Source organism: Corvus hawaiiensis, chromosome 1 (genome assembly GCF_020740725.1).
Source record: "Corvus hawaiiensis isolate bCorHaw1 chromosome 1, bCorHaw1.pri.cur, whole genome shotgun sequence".
Lineage (NCBI taxonomy): Eukaryota > Metazoa > Chordata > Aves > Passeriformes > Corvidae > Corvus > Corvus hawaiiensis.
Window position 1 is genome coordinate 7663989 of NC_063213.1, and position 21051 is coordinate 7685039.

The 21051-nt window shown below is 38.4% G+C and overlaps 1 protein-coding gene across 1 annotated transcript in view; it reads right to left on the reverse strand.

Moving 5' to 3' along the window:
* Positions 1-3556: 3556 nt before the first annotated feature.
* PAXIP1 (PAX interacting protein 1) overlaps positions 3557-21051 on the reverse strand; it is a 32758-nt gene continuing 15263 nt past the window's right edge. Inside the window, exons 7-21 of the mRNA XM_048324636.1 lie at positions 19859-20570; positions 19008-19102; positions 17956-18051; positions 17450-17587; positions 15979-16100; positions 15245-15429; positions 15069-15112; positions 12577-12644; positions 12089-12191; positions 9125-9293; positions 7478-7578; positions 6185-6319; positions 6026-6101; positions 4809-4870; positions 3557-4339 (exon numbers count right to left, since the gene is read on the reverse strand). Coding sequence (XP_048180593.1) covers positions 4325-4339; positions 4809-4870; positions 6026-6101; positions 6185-6319; positions 7478-7578; positions 9125-9293; positions 12089-12191; positions 12577-12644; positions 15069-15112; positions 15245-15429; positions 15979-16100; positions 17450-17587; positions 17956-18051; positions 19008-19102; positions 19859-20570 — 2121 coding nt within the window. The 3' untranslated portion in view covers positions 3557-4324. The remainder of the gene's footprint in view (positions 4340-4808; positions 4871-6025; positions 6102-6184; positions 6320-7477; positions 7579-9124; positions 9294-12088; positions 12192-12576; positions 12645-15068; positions 15113-15244; positions 15430-15978; positions 16101-17449; positions 17588-17955; positions 18052-19007; positions 19103-19858; positions 20571-21051) is intronic.

Here is a 21051-nt window from a genome sequence, read left to right on the forward strand (position 1 = left end):
TTTCAGAGGGCTCCTCTGGGGAAGGCTGCCTGACTGCCTGCTCTTATCACTGAGCTCCTCTTCCTTCCCTCTGCTCCAGCCTGGCCTCTGGAAGGCTGGTGGGCTCCAGTTCTTTTGGGCCCCAAGGGTTAATCCAGCCTTCACAAATACAGTTCAAATACTTATTTTTTCAGACAAAGACATTTCTCTATCTTCTCTCACAAAGTCCCTTTGTACTGCAGGAAGGGACTGTATTACATAGTAATTGTCAATAAAAAGCTGTGAATTTATCGAGTTTAAATATCAAATCCCAAAAGGCGTGCAAATGGTGAGGATGTGTATTTGCTTATTGAAGTATTTGCAGTATCTGTAAGGAGACAATTCCTGTCACCAGAAAGGACCGTGCAATTGCCCACAACACTACAAGTTAAATGGAATTAAGTGAGGAGGATTTGTCCTATAAAGACACAAAAAGCAGGGAAGGAAACTTGTTTCATCTCTGATATAACTGCCTCACTTAAAGTCCTTTGGTTGACATACTAATAAAATATGGCCTCTTGAGCTTAAAATACTTTTTTTTCCCCCCTTGTTGGTGTTGCTTGCTACAAGGACAAACCCACTCAAAGCTGTCTGATCTGGGGTGCTCCCTGTTATTGATGCTTCCTCCCTGGCAAACACGGCCTGGTCTCTGACAAAACACTGCTCAAGGATCAGAGAAACTTACCCTCTTGGTAAGGGTGGGACTATTTTCCCCAGCATCCCTCACTTTTCACACGTGTTTGCACTCATACTACGCAGGTTAAAATTCCCACTGAAGAGCTCATCTCCTGAGGGCTCAGTCCTCCAGGGAAAGCTCCCATATCCCGCTGAGGAAGCTTCTCAAGCATGCCTGTCCCTTGGGAGGAGTCTCTTGTGCTTCAAGAAAAGCAGGTAAGAGCCAGACTCTGCTGGGTGGCATGTGAGGATGAAACGAGCATCACCAGCCACTCGTGGAACAATCAATTTTCTGAATAAGTACAAAGATGATTTATTTATTTTCTTGAGGGTACCAAAATACAGAAACAAAATGCCCAGAGGTTGTGGCATCTCCATCCTTTGAGATACTGAACATTTAACCTCCAGAGGTCTACTCCAGATGTATTTCTGCAAATCCACTCCACAATTCTACTTGATGACTCACAGCAAAGAAGGCTGCACAGTAACAAGTGGAGACCATGTCTGTTTGACTTCCAACATATCCCCAACCGATGGAATGTCTTTGCTATTACACATGTTCTTCATTTACCTTTAAATAACTACTTTATCAGAATGGGTTTTCTACAAAACACAAGTTTGTATTATGGACCTTTTGCTTCTGCAAGCAACTAAGTGACAACATGCAAAGGTACTTTTTTTTTTTTCCCCTGAATACAGAGGACAGGATCAAATGAACACTTGAGTATTACAACTTTCCACTAAGGAAAAAGCATGTTCATAACAGCAATGCTGTATCAGAATACTCCATCAAACCCTTTCTCTATCACTAATCACATGCACAGTAACATCTGTGCAAGCCAGTTGGCTCTGGACAGCTCCTGTGGCTCTTGAAAGACTACTTCTTGGCAGGTTGTGTTTTTCACTCTAATTGAAAGGTTAATCAAATAAGTCATACTTGTATGTTGGCTAAATAAACACATTGTCTTCACTGATGATGAAACAGATGCATTACCACTCATGTTTCCCATGGGGTTCATTTGTTCCATGATCACATTTGGTTTTCTTCAAGCTTCTCTATGCAGTATCTGACAGCATTTTGGATAGTTTTCGTAAGGAAATTTACCTTGCAGATGCTATTGCATTCGCATCTTAACTCTTAACAGTTTCTGGTAAAGGTATTACATATCCTCAACATTGCTTCATTGTGGAAAATGTGGAGGAAGCCAATACTACAAAAGGCTGAGAACTCTCAGTGAGCACAAATGCATTATGGAGCAGAGCAGTCTATGCTGCTGAGGCTGAGACTGCCAACACATCCAAACCCGGTTTCCCTCTGCCTCTCCCTCAGCGAGGCTCTCATCTTGCACCAAGCTGTTGTAGCAGCTCTCTTTAGCTTCTAGGACCCAGTCCTGCAAGGTCATGTGCCTTGAGTCTGATTCTGTGCACAACTGAGCTGACCCCTGACACATGCGTGTCTCTCTGAAAGCAGCATTTACATTTGATAGGACAACACATCATTGATAAGGCAGGCAGAACTCTTGGTGAATGCACAACAGGTACAAAATATGCATTCAAGTAAAGTTTTGTGTACCACAACATTGCCACGCATCCAAAAGCTGCAACAGCTGATATTTGTTTTAAAGGAAAAGGCACTCAAGAATCTTCCTGCAACTTGGTAATGAGAACAATGAAAAAAATCTCAAACCATACAAAGATTAACACAGATTTAGATCATTTCAATATTACATTCTTAAGTGGGGAAAAAAGGTGCATTTATTTCTCCATTAAAAACAGTATTCACACAGTATATTATGACATTCTTTACGCTGGGATTACCTTTATTTATCTTCTGTGTTCTAAAAGGTTTAGATAACTAAACTACTTTGTTGAACTGTTAGAGATGTGTCTCTGCAGGGCTCTTTAAGCCAGGTTTCAGAGATGTTCTGTCCCTCCACTGACAGTAAAGGGAGACCAGACTTGCCAGGTCTCCGTGTCTGAACAATTTAAGTCATTTGCACAACAACTCATCAACCAACAATTAACTTCCACTCCAGTCCCTCCTTCGTTTTTACTATTTTTAAAAGTTAAAGCATAAAATCATGTCATCAATTTCCAGCCTTAGGTCTCCACATTACAGACCTCCTTAATGTGTCTTGTAAAAGGAAACTGCACTTTGGAGAGCTGAACATCACACCAAGAAAAAACACAGACCTCTGACATAAGTAAATGGCATTTGTGAAGAAGTATCATTTCCTCCCATTCTGTACCACACCTCTTTAACCTTTCACTCACTACAAACCATGGTGACCAAAGTGCAACATTCTCATTTATCCCATTTTGCCACCTTACCAGAAGTCCCGCTGGTAGAAATTTTACCATTCCTGTGATCCTCACATAGCCCCCTACTGCTCCCAAAAGAAAAGCCAAACACAGGAGCAGGTCAGGACATGGATACAGCTGAGGAACCAGAGCCAGCAATAAAAGGCAACAGGCGCACACTGACCTCTGAGGGACCTCACTCATCTTGACATTTCCTACCAGTGGCTTCTTACAGCAGCAATTTGTCATTCACTTAAGCACTTTGTTCAATTGAGGCAGTGGGAGAAAGGCAACAGAATCAGTAAACCCAAGCGCCAGCTGGATTTACACTTTAAGCCACAGCACAAAGGAGATTTGGACTCAGTCATTTCCCTGACAGGGGAGTACTGATACTCACTTGTCCGTATAGCAGCAGAGCTGAATTGTCTTGCTGATCAGACAAAAAAAAAATGCTTTTAGGATCAGTTTTTTATCTACTGAAATCTAAACTGATAAAAATGGTCAAATCAGATTATTAGAACTGTGTCTGTTGCAGGAAATACAACTGAATATAGATTCGGGAGACTCTTTATAATATTTATTTAGTAAAACTCACTATACAAACAAAAAGTTATCACAACAGTGTAATATGCAGGGTTATAGTTTCTCCTTCCTTCAAGCTGCTTCTCAGCTTCAGTAAAAACACATATATACATTTACAATGATTTCCCTTTGAAGCACTGGGATTCATATATTAAAACATACCTGGTAAAATAAGCTTAAAATAATTTCACATTGCTTGAAAAAGATTTGAGTAATTTACTCTTACCAGAGTGCCATTGTTGCACAGTATTCAAAAAAATGAACGACCACTAAAATATAGAGTAAAACATTTAAAAGTACATTTATTTCAAATGTGGGCAAAATATCAATATAAAAGAAAATAGAGTATAAGAAATAAAAATAAAGTACAAAACATTTTCATCTTCAACATCCATAATTTAATAGATAGCAAGCCCTTTTATTTTTACATCCAAATTACACTTTTGGCTGAAGTACCATAATTTATTTTAAAACGCTTAAAAATGGGCTCATCATGATACCTAAAGTGGGCTCTTTTAAAATGGTAGTATAATACAAAACATAGTAAATTATGTTTCAGCATAATAAAATTACACATCCTAAAAAAGATGCAGTTTATTTTTGCTTTCCTGCTTTAAACTGCTCATCATCCCTAGGAAAACAGCTGGAAAACAGCGTCCACAGGAAGTTCTAGTTGCTTTGTACAATGGCTGAACAGCTAGATATAGTGCTCCAAGGATTCCGGAGCAGTAAGGCATTTTACTATCCATCAAGTAAATTTATAAGTAAGCTTGTTAAGAAAGAACAACTGTAAGAAATGACAGCTTCTATAAAAAACATGCATAAAGACATAGAGGCCTTGCTGGTCCCTCCACTGCATTTATCCAACAGGCTCTATAATCTTCAGTAAAAAGCTATTTTCCTCATCTGAAAGTAACTTGTGCCAAATATTTTCCTTAGTGACAAGGTTTTTTTCCATTATCTAATAGGCTACTATTTACTAATTTATTTAATATTTACTAATATTTACTACTCCTTTGTGACCACCCTGCCTCCCTCCTCCCCTGAAGTATTTCCCATCAAAAAGTAATTCCATGTTGAATTTAAGCTAGGTTTTTGGGTGTTAAACTACCCTCCTATCAAGTAAACATTACATAACCTAAAAAACTACAATTAATTAGTTCCTAACTAAGAAAAACTTTTAGTAAACCATACTCCCCCTAAGCAGCAGAATGTCTTTACACAAAAGGATATGATTCATAATCCAGTGTTTGAGTAAGTACTCCAGTCAGGACAAACTCAGCATTGTGGACATCTGGAAATATCAAAATTCATACAGTTCACACCCTACACAGAAATTCTGCCTCATTCTGCAGGTGTCAGGAGGGGCTGTTCTGGACCTTTGTGGCCTTCATGCAAGGATGTGCAGGGGTGTCACCCCACCACTACCAGGGCCCTACAATCAGCCCTTACACCTGACACTGCACAGACCACACTTGTCCATTCCTACTCCTGTTAATAATTAGCACCTATTGGGGCGTTACACTAAAGTAAAAATACCTAAAGTGAAAAACCCCAACTCACTTGATGAATACTGAGATGGTGCCCTGGTTTCAATATGGATACAGTTCATTTCTTAGTAGCTGGTACAGGGCTGTGTTTTGCATTTAGGATGAGGATATTGTTGATAGCACACTGATGCTTTAGCTGTTGTTAAGCAGTGCTTACCCTAAGTCAAGGACTTCTCAGCTTCCCGTGCTCTGCCATCAAACAAGTGCACAAGGAGCCAGGAAGGGGCATGGCCAGGACAGCTGACCCCAACTGGCCAGAGCGATATTCCACACCACAGAACACCATGCCCAGTATATCAACAGAGAGCAACTGGCTGGGAGCCACTGCTCACTGCTCAGGGATGGGCTGGGCACTGGCCAGGGGGTAGTGAGCAATTGTGTTACGCATCATTTGTATCTCTTGGGTTTTACTCCTCTCTCTTTCATTACTATTATTACAATTTTCATTATTAAGCATGTTGTTGCTACTGTCATTAGTATTAACAGTATATTATCTTATTTCAGTTATTAAAGTCTTCTATCTCAACCCATGAGGTTTACTTTTTTTCTAATTCTCTTCCCCTCCAGTGTTGTGGTGGCAGGAGCCAGGGTGTGGTATTGAGCTGCCTTTTGGGCTTAAATCACAGAACACAGGAACTTTGCCTAAACAGGACTAAAACCCCAAGGTCCAGCCTAACCTTCCAAAAATTTATGATGACCTGCCTATAAAATAACTATTAAAAATGTCCAGCAAGCAGCTGTTTCAAATTTCTCCGTGGTTTGCAGGATAGTCCATGTGTCCCTCTATTATCTGAAAGCTTCAAATGATCTCTGTATTTGTATAATAATAATTGTAAAATAAGGAAAAAAAATCAAAGTAACAGCTATACTGTTGAAATGACAATAAAGGTTATACGTACCTATGCCTCGTGCGAAATATTCTCGACATAAATGAAGGTCATTTTCACAGGAAATCAAGATTATCTCTGGCAAACTCTAAAGGAAAGAAACTAATGGTAAGCTCAGAAGAACATGGTAAGGTATTATCAATAAATTTTAGAAAGCAACACTCAACACACTTTATTCTGCTTATGCTCCATGAGTTTTCGAAAAGAAGGTTGTTTAGATAATACTTTTCCTCCTGCACACTCCACAATAGCTTTCATGGTGGAAAGACTGGGACAAATTCCAGGTGTAATGTAAAAATATTTTCCCTAAAAAGAGAAAAGGAAAAAGAAGAAAAAACATTATTTTGTTAACTGATTTCTGCAACACATGAAGTTTTAATGTCATGTGACACTTCTTTTATACAACAGGGCAGGCTTTGCAAGCTGGGGTCGGGTTTATGGACACAGATTCATCAGTTGATGAGTTGTCCTTAATTACTGCTGATGTTTCCCCCGGAGGGGCAAATCCACAATTCTGATAAATTTGAACAGTTCAGGTGTGCCTATTTCCACAGCTGTAAAATAACAACTGCAGCTTGGTAAAACACGTAAGCTCCTTGTTTCTTTGAGCACAGCGACATCTCAAGTGTTACAAAAGAACTTTCATCTTTTAATTAACAGCCAATTTATTACTTCCTGACAAAAATTATTCTACTACTTGACTGAGATAGGTGATCGGATCACAAAGTAGATTATCTCTGTTAATCAGCTAGGAATAGAAAACCAGAAAACACCTTGCTATTTGGTCTGCAAAACGGAGAGCAAAATGTAGCATTTAGACATAACAGAAGACATAGATTCTTACTCATTACAGGTTGAAGAAATACCTGTTTTAGGTGGTTTACCTCAATAAACAGTCTGTAATTCAGTTAGGCTGAAGAATCTTTAGCAACTCACATCTCCAGATACCTCTCTGCACTGTAATGTAATTTTAACCAGAGGCACGAAAACATCTTGCACCATCCTAGCAAACAGCCTGGTGGAAAGTGCAGTCTCCAAGGAGAATCATACTACAACTCCCTGAGGCTGAAGGGCAAACTCACTCTCAGACTCCCATTTTTATGGGCAAGTGCTCTGACTATGAGGCTGGTGCAAAAAAGAAAAGAGAAAAGAAAGAAAAGAAAGTCCCCTCTGTAAGTGGCTTTTTACAAGTAACAACGGTGTTCTAAATTTTGGCAGGGAATAAATACATTAAATGTGTTTTGTTAACATCTACAGGATCCAGTCATTCAGAGGGCTTACATCCACCCCCAGTGATGCTTAAGCAGGAAATAGCCATAAAGTCAGAAAGAAAATTTATAACAAATGTTTCATGTTATATACCAGTCTCCTCTACTGCTTTCAGCTATAAAACCTGTGGTCCCAATGCTGAAAAAATCAGGTTGAAAAACTCCAAGTGTTTAAATGCTGTGTTAAACTGCATACCTTGAACAGTGGAGCTACTTGTGCTCTCTTTAGAGACTCCTCTAAACTAAAGCAGAAAAGCACCTCAGCTTCAGCATCTCTGAGCACAAAGTTCTGCTCATCTGAAAAAGAAAGACTGATGATGTGGCACACAAAACACAAACATCCACAGGACCCAGGGTGGAATCTGAGCAGAACATCTTGGTGGTAGAGTGGCTCTGAATGGCAAACACCTACTATAATTTAACATGATTACAATATCCCCTTCCATTAGGCTTCTTACAGTGATGACCCCAAATTACTTGCAGAATTAAACTATGTTTTACAACTTGCATACCTAGCAACATCACTGTTCTATCAAGTCCCTTTTTCTAACTTATTGGAGAAACTTGCAAATTTTTATTTGATTCTCTGCAAACAAAGGATCAGAATGATCAAGAAGGAGGATTAAGTTTAAAGTAAAATTATTATGACCACTTAAGGGAGCCCAGAAAATGTCTTCAAGTCCTCACACCGTCTTAACAGAAAGAACTTTCCATCTGTTTCACTTGTCCTGTTACTCAGCCAATTTTTCATTTTTTATTAGGGATGGAATTTCAGTCTTTACCTTTCCACAAAAGCTATGTCAAACACATTTCTAAATCCAATACCCCTAAGTCTAAAGACCAAAACAAAAAAATTATACAGAGAAAAAATTGGTCTTTCCAAGGACAATTCTGACAACTTGCAAGAGACAGAGTAAATACTCTTCCAAAAGGCAAAAGAAACAATTAAGACAATTTTTGTAAACAATTGCCATATTTTCCATCATTGTAGCAGGTACAAAACTGGAGCCAGCCCATTAGCTACAAATCAACCTAATTTCAGTAAGCGAACACTTCCAGTACTAGATCACAACAGCCATCCTTAGTGCCCCAACTTTCTTCATCTTCTAAGAGTTTTCAAATGAATCAATTTCTCAGTTCACTGATGCTGAAGTAAACAAATTGCATTCTTAGGATTTATAAAAATGTTTGCTGGTTTATTAGTTAATTATCCATAGATTCAAGTCTTTATGGTGGTTAGCCAGCGATGTTATACATTTTCTTCTTACAAATAAATTCTATAAAAAGCACAAAATAATAATAAACCAAATAATCACCCTTTCAGAAAGGGTGAATTAAAAAATAATGCAGCCACAGGTAAAAATCTACAAAATGGCTACACAAGAAAAAAATACAATACTTAACAACATCCAGTCATTTAATCACCCTAAAGCAAACTTTTAAAGCATGCTTTTCTTTCATTTAAGGGGAAGAAACTGTATTAAAACAAATGAAAACTAAATGAAACAAAATGTTCTGCTGAAAGAGAACTTGATTTTTAAAAAAAAACCCCACATAATTCTTGTGACAGCTTTGCTTAACCATACTAACACAACCTTCTAACTCAAGTGGAATACAAACTAGCTGCTAATATCATTATTTAAAAACTTAGCAAATTATTCTTTACGAGGTGTGAACAACGATAGACTTGCTGTAGAACTAAAATTTCTGCTTTCAAAAGCTGAACTCTTTAGAAAATTGGTAAGAAACACTGAAAACAGAAGACAAAACAACAAAGTATATTTAAATATGCTTGTCAATGAACATTTATTTTACCATAGGAATTGATACTAATTTAACTTACCAACAAATTTCTGGCATTTGAAACACTCTTCTAACCACTCTGGAGTTACTATGTGCTTGACTACAGAAATTGCTGTCAGGAACTTGACAGTTCGGGTCACTTTACTGGCAATTAGATGGGTACATTTCTGGGCAGAGTCTGCTACTTCACCTCCAAGGATATACAGTTTCTGGAAGTTGGACAAAACACAAATCACAATGGAATAGTTGTTAAAAAAATGGAGGAAAAAAAGAAACTAACTATCATAACATCACCATCAAATAAAACTAAGCTACTAATGAAATAATAAATATAGATTTCTGTATTACAGTCATTCCTTTACTAAGGATTAATTCTGACAGAATTTACAACCAGTGAAAATCCAAGTATTTCCAGACATAAATATCACCTGGCAAGATTGAAAAGTATTCCCTGCTTCTGCAGTTTTTTGATTTTGGGTTGTGCTTTTTTTAAGCAAGGAACTAACTGTAAGATACAAATTACATTTTTTTTTCAGTGAAATGGGATATTAAATTTTAATTAAGCAATAATAAGAGTATATAATAATTTTGGTCTTTTCTAGGGAAGGTGCAGTACACACTGTAGCTACAGCAAACTTGATTTTGCTAGGCTTTTCTTTAAAGAGAAAAGTATCTCATGAAAAACACATATTCCACATGCATTTTTGATGATACTGAGCAACTATTCCCTTCTCCTTGGTTTAAACTAGCTCCTCACAGTTGCTATCTTATCAATTAAACCACTCATTATCTGAAGGAATGAATAACACAATGAATTAGCTGGTGAGGCAGATCAGATTACCACAGGTGCTAAAGAGTGCTCCCCTCAAAAAAATTTCTAGAATGAAAAAATACTTGGACAGCTTTAGTAACTATGCACCCTGGACTTCTGATTAAGACAAACATTTTGCACAAATAAATAAAACCCACACCAATATCTATAAGCGTGAATATTTAACAGACTAGGGTGATTTTATGACATGAATCCTTGGGAGTCTCTAAGCAAGAAAGCCTAAGGGGTGGGTTAGAAGGCCTAAGAGGAATCGGCAGCCCTGTGCACTCTACTGCTCTGATAATGATGAACACGTAGGACACACATGGACAGTGTTTATAGCTCTTCTTTACCATGCTCTGATGGTTTGCATCAAGATGACCCATGAAAGTATTATTCAATGACACTGAACCTCTCCACTATTTACTTCCTTCCTGGTATGTGTAAACACCCTGTGAACAGTACATTGTACCCCTCTGCAAGGCAAAGGCTGCTGTTTCTATGTTCACCTCAAACACTTCCACCTGTGAGGGCAGATCACGCAAGATTTCCACTCTGATGTGGAAGAAACGCTTTCGGCATAGAGGTACAAAGATCACCCCTCCATCTCAAGAAGATGAGAAGTATCCAGCCCCAGTTAGGTATCCAAACTCTGCAGTTTTGACAGCATCAGTGCTGACAGGTTTCCATTCAATTTCACAAGCTTTGAGGCTGAAGTTGAATGTTTTTTTACTTGTGAGCCACAGCTGTTACCAAGACAGATTCTCTATATAATTAACCGGGTACCAACGTGACAGAAGATGAGAAGTTCACACTGGACCTTTATGGGATACACTGAAAAACATTTTATGTACCAAAATATTTAATATCAAGCTTCAAATGCATACATGGCAAGGGGAAAAAAAAACCTCTGAAGTTGAACCACTTTAAAAACAAGTATAAGTGTAATAAAGAAAATATTATGTATTTTTGAGCACACCGAAGTGCATATTTGTAAGAAATGTAGTGAACTCAAATTAGACCTTATTTACTTCTCATTATCCGAATGTCATAAATTATTTTTAGTTAAGTTTTAGTACAGCTTTATCAGGGAACAGAACAAAACCTCCATAGGAACTTATCTCACACCTGCCATAAGCTTTGTCATCAGCTTTCTTTGAAGCATTTGGCACTACAGATAGCAACTCCAATAGAAGAATCTTGGGTCTTATCCAGTACAACCATCACTATTTTTCTCACCTAAACTTGGTCATGAAATTTGCTGATTTAAAAACAAATGGGGAAAGGGCTTTCTTGCTTTTTAAAGCAGTCCTACAGAAAGAAAAAGCAAGGAGCACAGTATTATAAAGTAGTTAACTAAAGGAGAACAGCTACCAAATAAAATTCATTTCACATAAACCTACTCTAATGTCATGGCCAGTATGTATGTGTAGGAACCCAGAGTGCTGAGAATATCCCTCTGCCTGTTTTGAAGGGATTTTACCCCCCTGAACAACACTGTTTTGACCTCCAACCTTGGAAAAAACTACCAGCTATCAGACAAGAATTAGAAAATACAATGGTGTGAATCAGGTGATAAGACTACTATGTAAGATTGTCACAGGGTGAAAAATTTAGAGGTTTTGGGCTTCTCTTCGTAGTACATAGATAAGAGCAAAAAACATCAAAATGAAGGATTGTTGTTGTTCTCCAAACCTTCTTCTTCTTCTTCTACTACTCCATATTCTGCAGTAAAAGTAATTTGGGATGACTGGACAAAAAATTCCGCAGTTCCTGGCCGTGTTATTGAATAATTGGTAGGAAAGTGAAAACAATGTATGTTTTTAGTAACCATTGGTTAAATTATCTTTAAAAGGCTGTGTAAATCTTGATAATAGGACTTTTCTCCCGCATTCTCTGCTCTGTGTTACGCCTGGGTCACGCTGGTGACTCTGTTTCTCTGATAAGACTTAATAAACAACTATCTGGCAGCAGTGAAACTCCAGGAAAGTCTCAGTTTGTCTCTTGAACTCCTGGCAAGTACTTCAAAACACTCTCCCATCAGGAGAGATTTGATTTACAGCACGGTTCAGTGTCAATATGGGTTTTTATATGTTGGATATATGCTAATCAAGTCTTAGCAAAAATTCAGTATCAATAAAAAAGTTGTCAGATGTTTGAATGCAGTTCACAAGAGATAAGCCTGAAAGTCACCTTAATGTACTGTTGCACTTGCATAGGTTCAAATCCTGTGAAGAGCACCATTGGTGTCAGCTCAGGGGTGAGTTTTTTAGTAGGTGGTGGCAGGTCTTCAATCCTACAAAATACAGGAAATACAGCAGAATGTGATGTTTGCGCTCAAGGCTGTGTAATTTAATTTTGAAATTAGACATACACACTTTTGCAAGTTTTACCAATGGAATGACCCAGATGAACAAGAATTAGGCAGAACTCTGAAGAAAAAAATCACCATGCTGAGAACATGACATATTCTCTTCTTTCTGCACTCTCCCAACTCTCTTACTACTTCACTCTTGTAGTTACTGTTTTATTCCTGCCAACTGTGTAACTGGCAACACTCAAAACCCACTGACAGCTATTTCAGTGAGCAGGGCACAGGATGGTGCAGGCTGACGGGCAGCTGACACTTCTGAGGAACAGTCAGTTAAGGACTATGGGCACTGACTGCTCGCTGCTCTTACCTTGCTCTTTTGGAAGACGGCTGAAGACTGGATTCATTTTGCTTTGGTTTCAAAGGCAACCTCACACCCTGAAATCAGACCAGTTACATGTTTAGATCTGAATCAAGCAGGGAAACCAACTTCTAACCTGAATTAAACACAAATGAAAATGACATGCTGCTGAAGTCATGGGGCACCTACTGCTTACACAACAAACCCAAGAGCAAAGCTGAGCATCAGCCAAAGCTTCTCCACAAACTTATATTAAGTGTTCACCAAATAAAATACTGTGGGACATTTTTTCCTTTATCCACTGATAATTATCAATGGAAAAGTCAATGAATGAAATGAGAAAGAAACTGAAAAGTCTGTTCATTTGTTAAGTACATGAAGACTACAATATTCTTCCTGGTGCTAAGCATCATGGAATGGTAATGTCCCAGAAAATACTGTTTTAAACTCAAGTTCCTTAACTACATAAACAGAAGCTGGATAGATAGTCCCACCTCCCCAGTACCAGATCAGCCTCTAGAGCATGTGCCCAGGGGTGGTTAAATGTAGCTTTTAGGCTCTCCTTGGTCTGAGTAACCTGAAACCACAGCTCTCAGTTTCAGGAGTGTGTAACATCTATTCCTTTTTAACCTTCAAATCGACACCTGAAATTCAATGAAGAATGCCAGAAGCACATGAAAGACAGGCAGCATTGTTCCAGCCTTGCTGTGAGAATGTTCCTTTGGGAGGAATAAGCCACAGGGGTCTGTTCCCTGCTCTCAGGAACAGGCATTTTTATGCTAGACAGCCCATAGTATGAGCAGCTGGAAAGAAAAGTGCACGCATTCACATTTTGATGGACATTTCAACTATGAAAAGGCAAGGAGTAGATGGCATCAAGAGCATCTGACAAGACAGCTGTCCTCAGAAGAGGACCCCGAATCCCAAGACATACTTGTGAAGGCAGTGAAGCACCTTGTCTTCCCTGACACTTCCACGTGCCCAGCATTTTCTATTACCAAACCACATTCCTGTGTAGGCACCCAGAGGGCAGCTGGACCAGATTGTCTCCAGAAGCCCCTTTCAGTCTAAGTTACAAAATTCCCACTTCACATGTGCAAGAAGGGTCCCCATAAAAATACAGAAGGGAAGGTACTAAATTACCCATCTGACCGCTGGGGTCTCCATTTGCTACACAAGACAAAACATGGACAAAAACCCGGTGTGACTGACCCACACAAAGAAGGCATGTGTCCATTTTTATGATCAGCTCAACTGCAGTGTGGATGCAAACGGCAGTGGTAACAAACCCAAAACTGAGTTAGTTAAAAGCTATTTTAAATACCAATATTGCATATACTGAATCTTCTCAAAGAATTTTCTATTTTTCAACAGCAGATATTTTCCTTCTTCAGGAAAATATGAAGACCACACATTTTTCAAAGCATTTAGTTTTCTAAATGTTTCTAAAATGTTTCTAAAAGTTTCCTACAGGCCCACAAAACAATACCACAGGGATCTGTAAGAAGAATGTTTCAAACTTATGGTTCGGAATAAAGTAGTGCTTATTTCTAAAGCTGAGGGGTATTCAAGCAACAGTGCCCTGAATCCCCATCTAAAACATTAGTACAAATTAAGTTTTGTGAGTTACTAAGCACCTCTTTTCTGAACAGTTTACAAAGTGACTGAGATGCAACTGATCCAGAACACAAGAGGTGTGGCAAGAAGTTTTTCTATAATATAAAATGTTATCTGAGAGTCACCTGTAGTACAAATGAACTGGAAGTTCATCAACCGAAACTGGGATTTACCTACATCAAGATATACTGTGAAAAATTATCAAGTATAAATCTGAAATGGGAAGAAAATTTACAATACAAAAAACATGAGATAGGTGTAAGAGCTGACATGGAAACTGCAGCTTATTCTGAATATGTGGAAAACTATCTCATGCTTTGCATGGTTCACAGAAACTCTGCATGACAAAAATTTACTTCTCTTGTATTTTTTCAAGGTACAATTTTTCATTGTTCATTTCCGCTGATATTTCAGGGTTATCAACTACACTTTTTAATGCATGGTATATTTTTAAATCCTAAAATACATGGCACATATGCCCATGGTTTGAGTTCTTAGTATATATCAGAGAAACAATATAAAGAAATTCCACCCTTAATTTACATTATGTATCCTACTTAAAATTCAGTCAATATTATTACTGATTTTGCGTGTTCTGTCTTAAAAACCCTTACGTGGTCTCATCTACAGAGTATGAGGTACTGACTTAAAAAGTACTAAGCCCTTTGTAAAGGTCTGATGTTGAAATTGAAGAGTGAAACACCTAACCCAAGGTGTGTCAACAGCAACTTCATTCCACTAAAATTCCTTAATTCTGCAAAAGATTCTTTCTCAGATTCCTCAAAATAAAATAGAACATTAGCAGAAAGTACAACCAGGAGCTTCAGCAAAGGCAAGGAGTGATCTTACCAAAATAGCTGTATCTATACAGTAATTCAACATACCATTAGAAGTTCTGGTGACACCTTTAACGGGACTCTCCAAGCATCTAGGGAATGGAGGACAGAACAAAAATGACACCATTGCCAGGTTGTTTATACCTGAGGAGACACGCTCCTACTGATTAAACAGGCACACAAAAATGCTGCAGAACAGAAGACTTTGTGAGCGAAACTCTTACCCAGCAGGTTTAGCACGAGGTGCTGGCTGGGGGAGAGCGGGTCCTGGAGGTTGAACACCGTGTAGCGGCTGTGCTGGATCTGCCGCAGCGCCTCGAAGTTGCCCAGCAGGATGTCACAGAGCCACTGCGCGTTCACACACGGGATCCGCCACTCCTTGGCTTTCTCGTACTTCAACCCGCTGGCCCTTGGTGGGCAGAGAAGAATAAAAATAATATGTATTGCAAAGAAATCAGTAAACTAGCGATTTCTGATAATAAACCTAGAATACCACTATTTCTTTACTGGTGTATTACTTGTTTAAACTCTGACAGAGGAGATACTCTGAAAAATGCTTTTGTTCTACGTGTCAGAATCAGTCAGTCAGAGAAGAATTTCTGCTGCAAACAGAATCTTTAGACCTGGATTTAAATTCTCCCTCCTCCAACATTTTAGAACAACTACTTAAAAAAAGGTATTTTATTTATGGATGATCTAAGAGTCACCATCACTTAAGACAAAATAGCAACATTGGAAATTACTTTTCTTTTGCCTGTCTTCAGAAGGCCAAATTTACCATGTAATATGCACTGTAATTTAGTTCAATAAAAAGTATCATTAAGTTTATTGCTACGGAAGTGCAGAATTAATTAAAATTAAAACTTTTATAATGAACCATACGTAGCACCTCACATTCAGAGGCACGACCTGCCAAGAGGCTGCTGAGAAAGCAAGGACTATGGAGTAAAGCACTTACTCTTTACAGATGAGAACTGTATTGCTGCGACACAGATAGCCCGTGTATTTGGCACCTGCTAGGTAGGCCATGAGCTTGAGGTCATCTCTGTCACTATCAACAAATCCTGTCACAGAGATTATCTGCAGACAGAAAGACACAGTTATAAATAACTGAACACTGGTAGCACTTACAAAACACCCCCATGGAAAATATTTTTCCATGACTAACTTTTTACATTACAATGAAATGCACAGCATGGTGTATAAGCATTTAATTAAAGCATGGCTTGTAGGATACAAACAGTACAATTTAAAAGTGATTTGTTTATACATAAAAATTTCAAGTTTCTAGCAGTAGCTCTGACTCAGGAAGAATCATTTTCATTCTTCTGGTAATATTTCATTCTTCTTTTTCTTATTTACAGAGACCACAGTTTTATTATGAAAGAGCTCAGAGCTAATTTGCTTCTCTCAGATCTCCCCTCTTCCTTCTGCTGCTATTTATATAGAAGCACAAAAAAAAATGCTTACACTTACTTGCTCTACTCTAAGTATCTGAAAACTGTGTTCTACTCTGCCATGAAGCCAAATAAACTGTGCCAGCTGATCACAGGTGGTGAACTGTAACTCTACATCTCCCATTATTATCTTTAATCTTGACAGGTTTTCATTTTTGCCATTCTCTCCTTTTCTTTAGGAAAAGGCAACAGTAATTTTGTTTGAAAGTGTTTATTACATTACATATTACATTTACTACTAACCACTGAGTTCACATGCATGCTGTTACACTCTGATTTTCCCAAATCTGTACTTCTTTTTCTGTCAGTCAGGATAGGCTATTAGCAAGGCCATCATCCCATATGTCTGAATCCAGCACAAAGAAATCCAATGCCAAGACATACTTTGGCATCTCGGTTTATACAGCATAGTGCATTCCAAGATGCCTTTGAAAAAACGAAGATTTTTCAACCCAATAAAATTCCACTTCCACACAGCTCCTCATTGCACAGGCAACGGAACTGTGACCTCCTATCCTCTGATTAGTAGCACAGGCTTCTTTTTTAGGTATTTGCTAAGCACTGACTTAGAAAAACCCTCAAAAATCCTCTCAGAATATTGGGTTATGGTAAAGGAAGCACATACTGTTAGATGTGCTGTTGCTCTGCAACATAAAACTGTGCAGCCTGGATTGCTGATACCTTGCTACGTGTAAGTCGTGCAATCTTTGCCCCCTCAGTGTCTGAGAGAGTAACTCACAAAGGCAGGTGTTACTCCTCACTACTCTGAACTCAGGAACACTTGCAAAGCACTGAGAAACACCTAGCAGCAGCACCAGATCAACACAGCACCTTAACAGAAGCTTTTCTTCCAAGGCAAAAGAAACGTGTTTTGCTCTGAGTAAGCATTTTCTAGCTCTGTTTTAATACTGCTCATGTAAAGAAGCAAGCAGTGAAGCAAGCATTCTTTCAAAGTAAGCTTTTTCTTCTTACATGCTGAGAGCATGGCTTTCCTCCTGGTGGAAATGCCACTGGAAAATGAAGGGCTCGATGAGGTGGGACCATTTTCTTCTTCTTCAAGATTGCATTCAGCCAATGTGCTGTAATACATCTCTTCCTTTCTCTTAAAGCCTAGGAATACAGGCACAAACAGCTTTTAGAACCCAAAATACATGTTCATGTTATTTTATTTATATATTAGTTCTATTATTTTAATTTTTTCTTTTTTTTTTACTTTTTCTACAAATCAAAGCTTAGATTTTAATTGTTTTTCTCTACTTTTTAGACTCTTCCTTCTCATAGCATCTTCCTTAGTGCTCTCTGGAACAAGTCTACTACACACACTACGAAAGTTCGTACCCCAAAAAAACCACAAATCATAAAAAACCACATAAGAAACTTTGTATTTTCTATCTAAGCATGAAGTGCACAATGCAAAGCCCTGCCTTTCCACTGATAAAATGAAAGCATGTACCAGTACAGGTTCCCAGCTGGCTTACCTGAGCATACATGTTACTGACTTGGCTTTCACAGAGAAGGTGAGTACATCTGCTTGTGAGGGTAGGGTCCACTGTCCCACCATGTGCTTGGATGACCTGGCAAGAGAGCAAACCCAGAACTTCTAGTATGTAACAATTTTTACACTACATTAAGAAACAAAAAAATCTGAAATGAAAGTCCACCCTTTAGGACACTGCCACCATTAGCATCGCTTCACTGAAGAGTTACCCCCCAAAACCAGGTTTGTTATCTAGCTTAAGAACAATTTTGAAAACAAAAACCGAAATTAAATATGGAGCTTTTCATTGAACAAAAAGTCTATTCTTTAGAATAAATGGGAAAAAAACAAAATAAAGATACAGAAATAAAAATAACCCTTCTCATGTTTTTTATTTCTTGTAGTATAACTATTAAACAATTTTTCATGAACTATTCAATTCTATCTCAGCAATAAACACAAGTGCTGTTAAAAATGTCAACAGCTTACTTGATTATGCAAAATTGTAGGGAAAATTCAACTATAAAATCCATCAGAAGTTTCTGAAGAACATCAAAGTCCTCTTATTTAGGAAAGGATACAATCAGATTTCTCTGAAAAATAGAAGTTGGCAAAAAAATAGAAACACTCTATTCTTCAATCTTATTCACTCAGGTGGATACCTCACAGGCTACTAAATGCCAAAATTATATGCAAAAAAGAATGCTTTTATACAATCAAGTTAAAGATAGACAGCGATGCTTTATTACATTTGCTGTACTACAGCTGCCTGATTAAAAGCATAAATAACTGGGAAATAGTTAAGGCTGCAACTTATTTAGCTCATGTTCTGACTGAACATTTAATTCAACCAGGCTGCACAACTTAAGTATTTTTATTACTTTTTCTGGTCAGCAGCAGTTGAATAATTTTTTTTAGGTTGTAACAGTAGAATCACACAAAAGGATGCCCATAGAAAAGTGAACAGTGCTGAAGTACTTCCAATGTTTTCTTTTAGAATGTAGGGACTATGAAATTATGTTACAGTTTTTTAGAAATACAGCAGAATCTTACCCGTTTCCAGGTCGCTAAGAGCTGCTTGTCAGACATCTGTTCTGGGTAATCAGCAATTGCAAAGACACAGCCCAGTAGGAAATACTCTTCTGGAACTGAAATAGTTTGGCACATAAAGAACAAACAAATACTTAAATGTCTGAAGAGTTCATCTCAGAACACACTTGCTACACTGACTTCTTCCTATTACCAGGTTATAAACTTCCTAAATGTACTTCCTTGGAAAAAGTAGGATCCAAAATTTCAAAGCTGAAGGCCTTTAAGGCACAGCTCAGCCCAGAGTTTGATTTTGTTATGGGCAGTTTTTTTTCCTGAATGAAGAGGGGCTAAAGGGACAAAAAGAAGGGTCACCAAAAGGAACACATAATACAACTTCCTCTTCTACAAAGATCAGCTATGAATAGCCAAAACTAGTACAGACACAATTCAAAGCAAGGTGTGACAACTTTCTGATATCTTCATTAATTTACTAGTATTTCCAAAGTTGTAGCTGTCCTTCCTGTTCTTACACTCTTTGAAAGCTTCCCCCTCCCCCTCTTCCAAAGAAAAAAAAATTTAAAACAATTATGCTATGTATTTACACTGTCCTGAATGTATAGGTTGTGTACTTGTGGTATCAAGTGTGTATTTGAAAAGAGAATGTTCTCAGCACTCTCATGTTTTTCAGATTGCTGGATCATCCTTAGTTATTATTTAAGCATTTGCCTTAAAAATCAGTAAAACCAGTTCTGAGCCAGGAGTGGTATTTCTTACAATCCCATCCTGTAAACACACCATTACTTTTTGATATTCTACCCCATGTCATGCCATTAGCTACTTTTTTCCCGGATCAGAAGGGAATAATTACTAACTCTCCACTGCTGGATCATGCCCAAAAAGCGGCTGCTGCTGCAGTTGCTGCTGTTGCTGCTGGTGGTGTTGTGGCTGCTGGGCTGCAACTGGAAGCTGTAGTGCTTGAGGTGTCTGAGTTAAGTGCTGCGCTGCCTGATTCTGCATTTGCTGTTGCTGATGCTGTTGGTGCAGTCGCTGTAAGTGCTGCTGCTGATGTTGCAGCTGCTGCTGTTGCAGCTGTTGCTGTTGCAGCTGTTGCTGTTGCAGGTTCTGCTGCTGCAGCTGTTGCAGCTGCTGCTGTTGCTGCTGCAGCTGTTGCAGCTGCTGTTGCAACACATGCTGCTGCTGGAACTGGAGCGGCTGCGGAGGGCGGTGCAGCTGCTGCTGCGCATGGAGTGGCTGCTGCGGGAACTGGAGCTGCTGCTGGGAGAACTGGTGCTGCTGATGGACTTGCTGCTGCTGCTGCTGCTGGGGAAACTGGTGAGGCTGCTGCTGTTGGAAAGACTGCTGGGAGATCTGGGGTTGTTGCTGCTGGAGCTGCATAAGTTGCTGAGGTTGAAGGTGTAAAAGAGGATGGTGCTGTTGCTGCTGTGCTTGATGTGACTGCTGCAATAAATGTGTCTCTGGTGTTAGTTTCACTTGACTAAACAGCACCACATTTGGATGTCCCTGTTGGCTATGATTTACTTGTTGTTCTAAACTTTTTGTAGGTGCTGAAAGTGATTGTAATATCTAGAAAACAAAGATTATTTTTGTGACCTTTTGGTTGTAATTTAGTTTTAAAAAAATTTAAAGAACTACTGGGAAAATACAATTCCTAGAAGTAAAGAACCCTATGCCTAAATACCTTGTGAGCTAAACAAAAATCTTTAACTGCTTAATAGCAAAATGAAAAGACAGGACTTACACAAAGAGATGTGTGGAGCTGCATGTGGCTCCTAATAAACGGCAATGCACATTGTAGTAGAATTTAAGATTAAAGCCCATCCCTGTATTATTAATAATTTCTCCAACAGCATTATGACTATTAACACTATATTAATAATTACATCGATCAACTGCAATATTAATTTTAAAATCCCATTGGCCCACTAAATTCAGAGCTTAGTTCTATAGACTTATTTTCACTTAAAAATTGCTAATGATGCCTTCATTAATTAGTGCTGTTTGAAACACGGGAATCTTGTTCTCTTTTGAATCAATTCAGGAATAT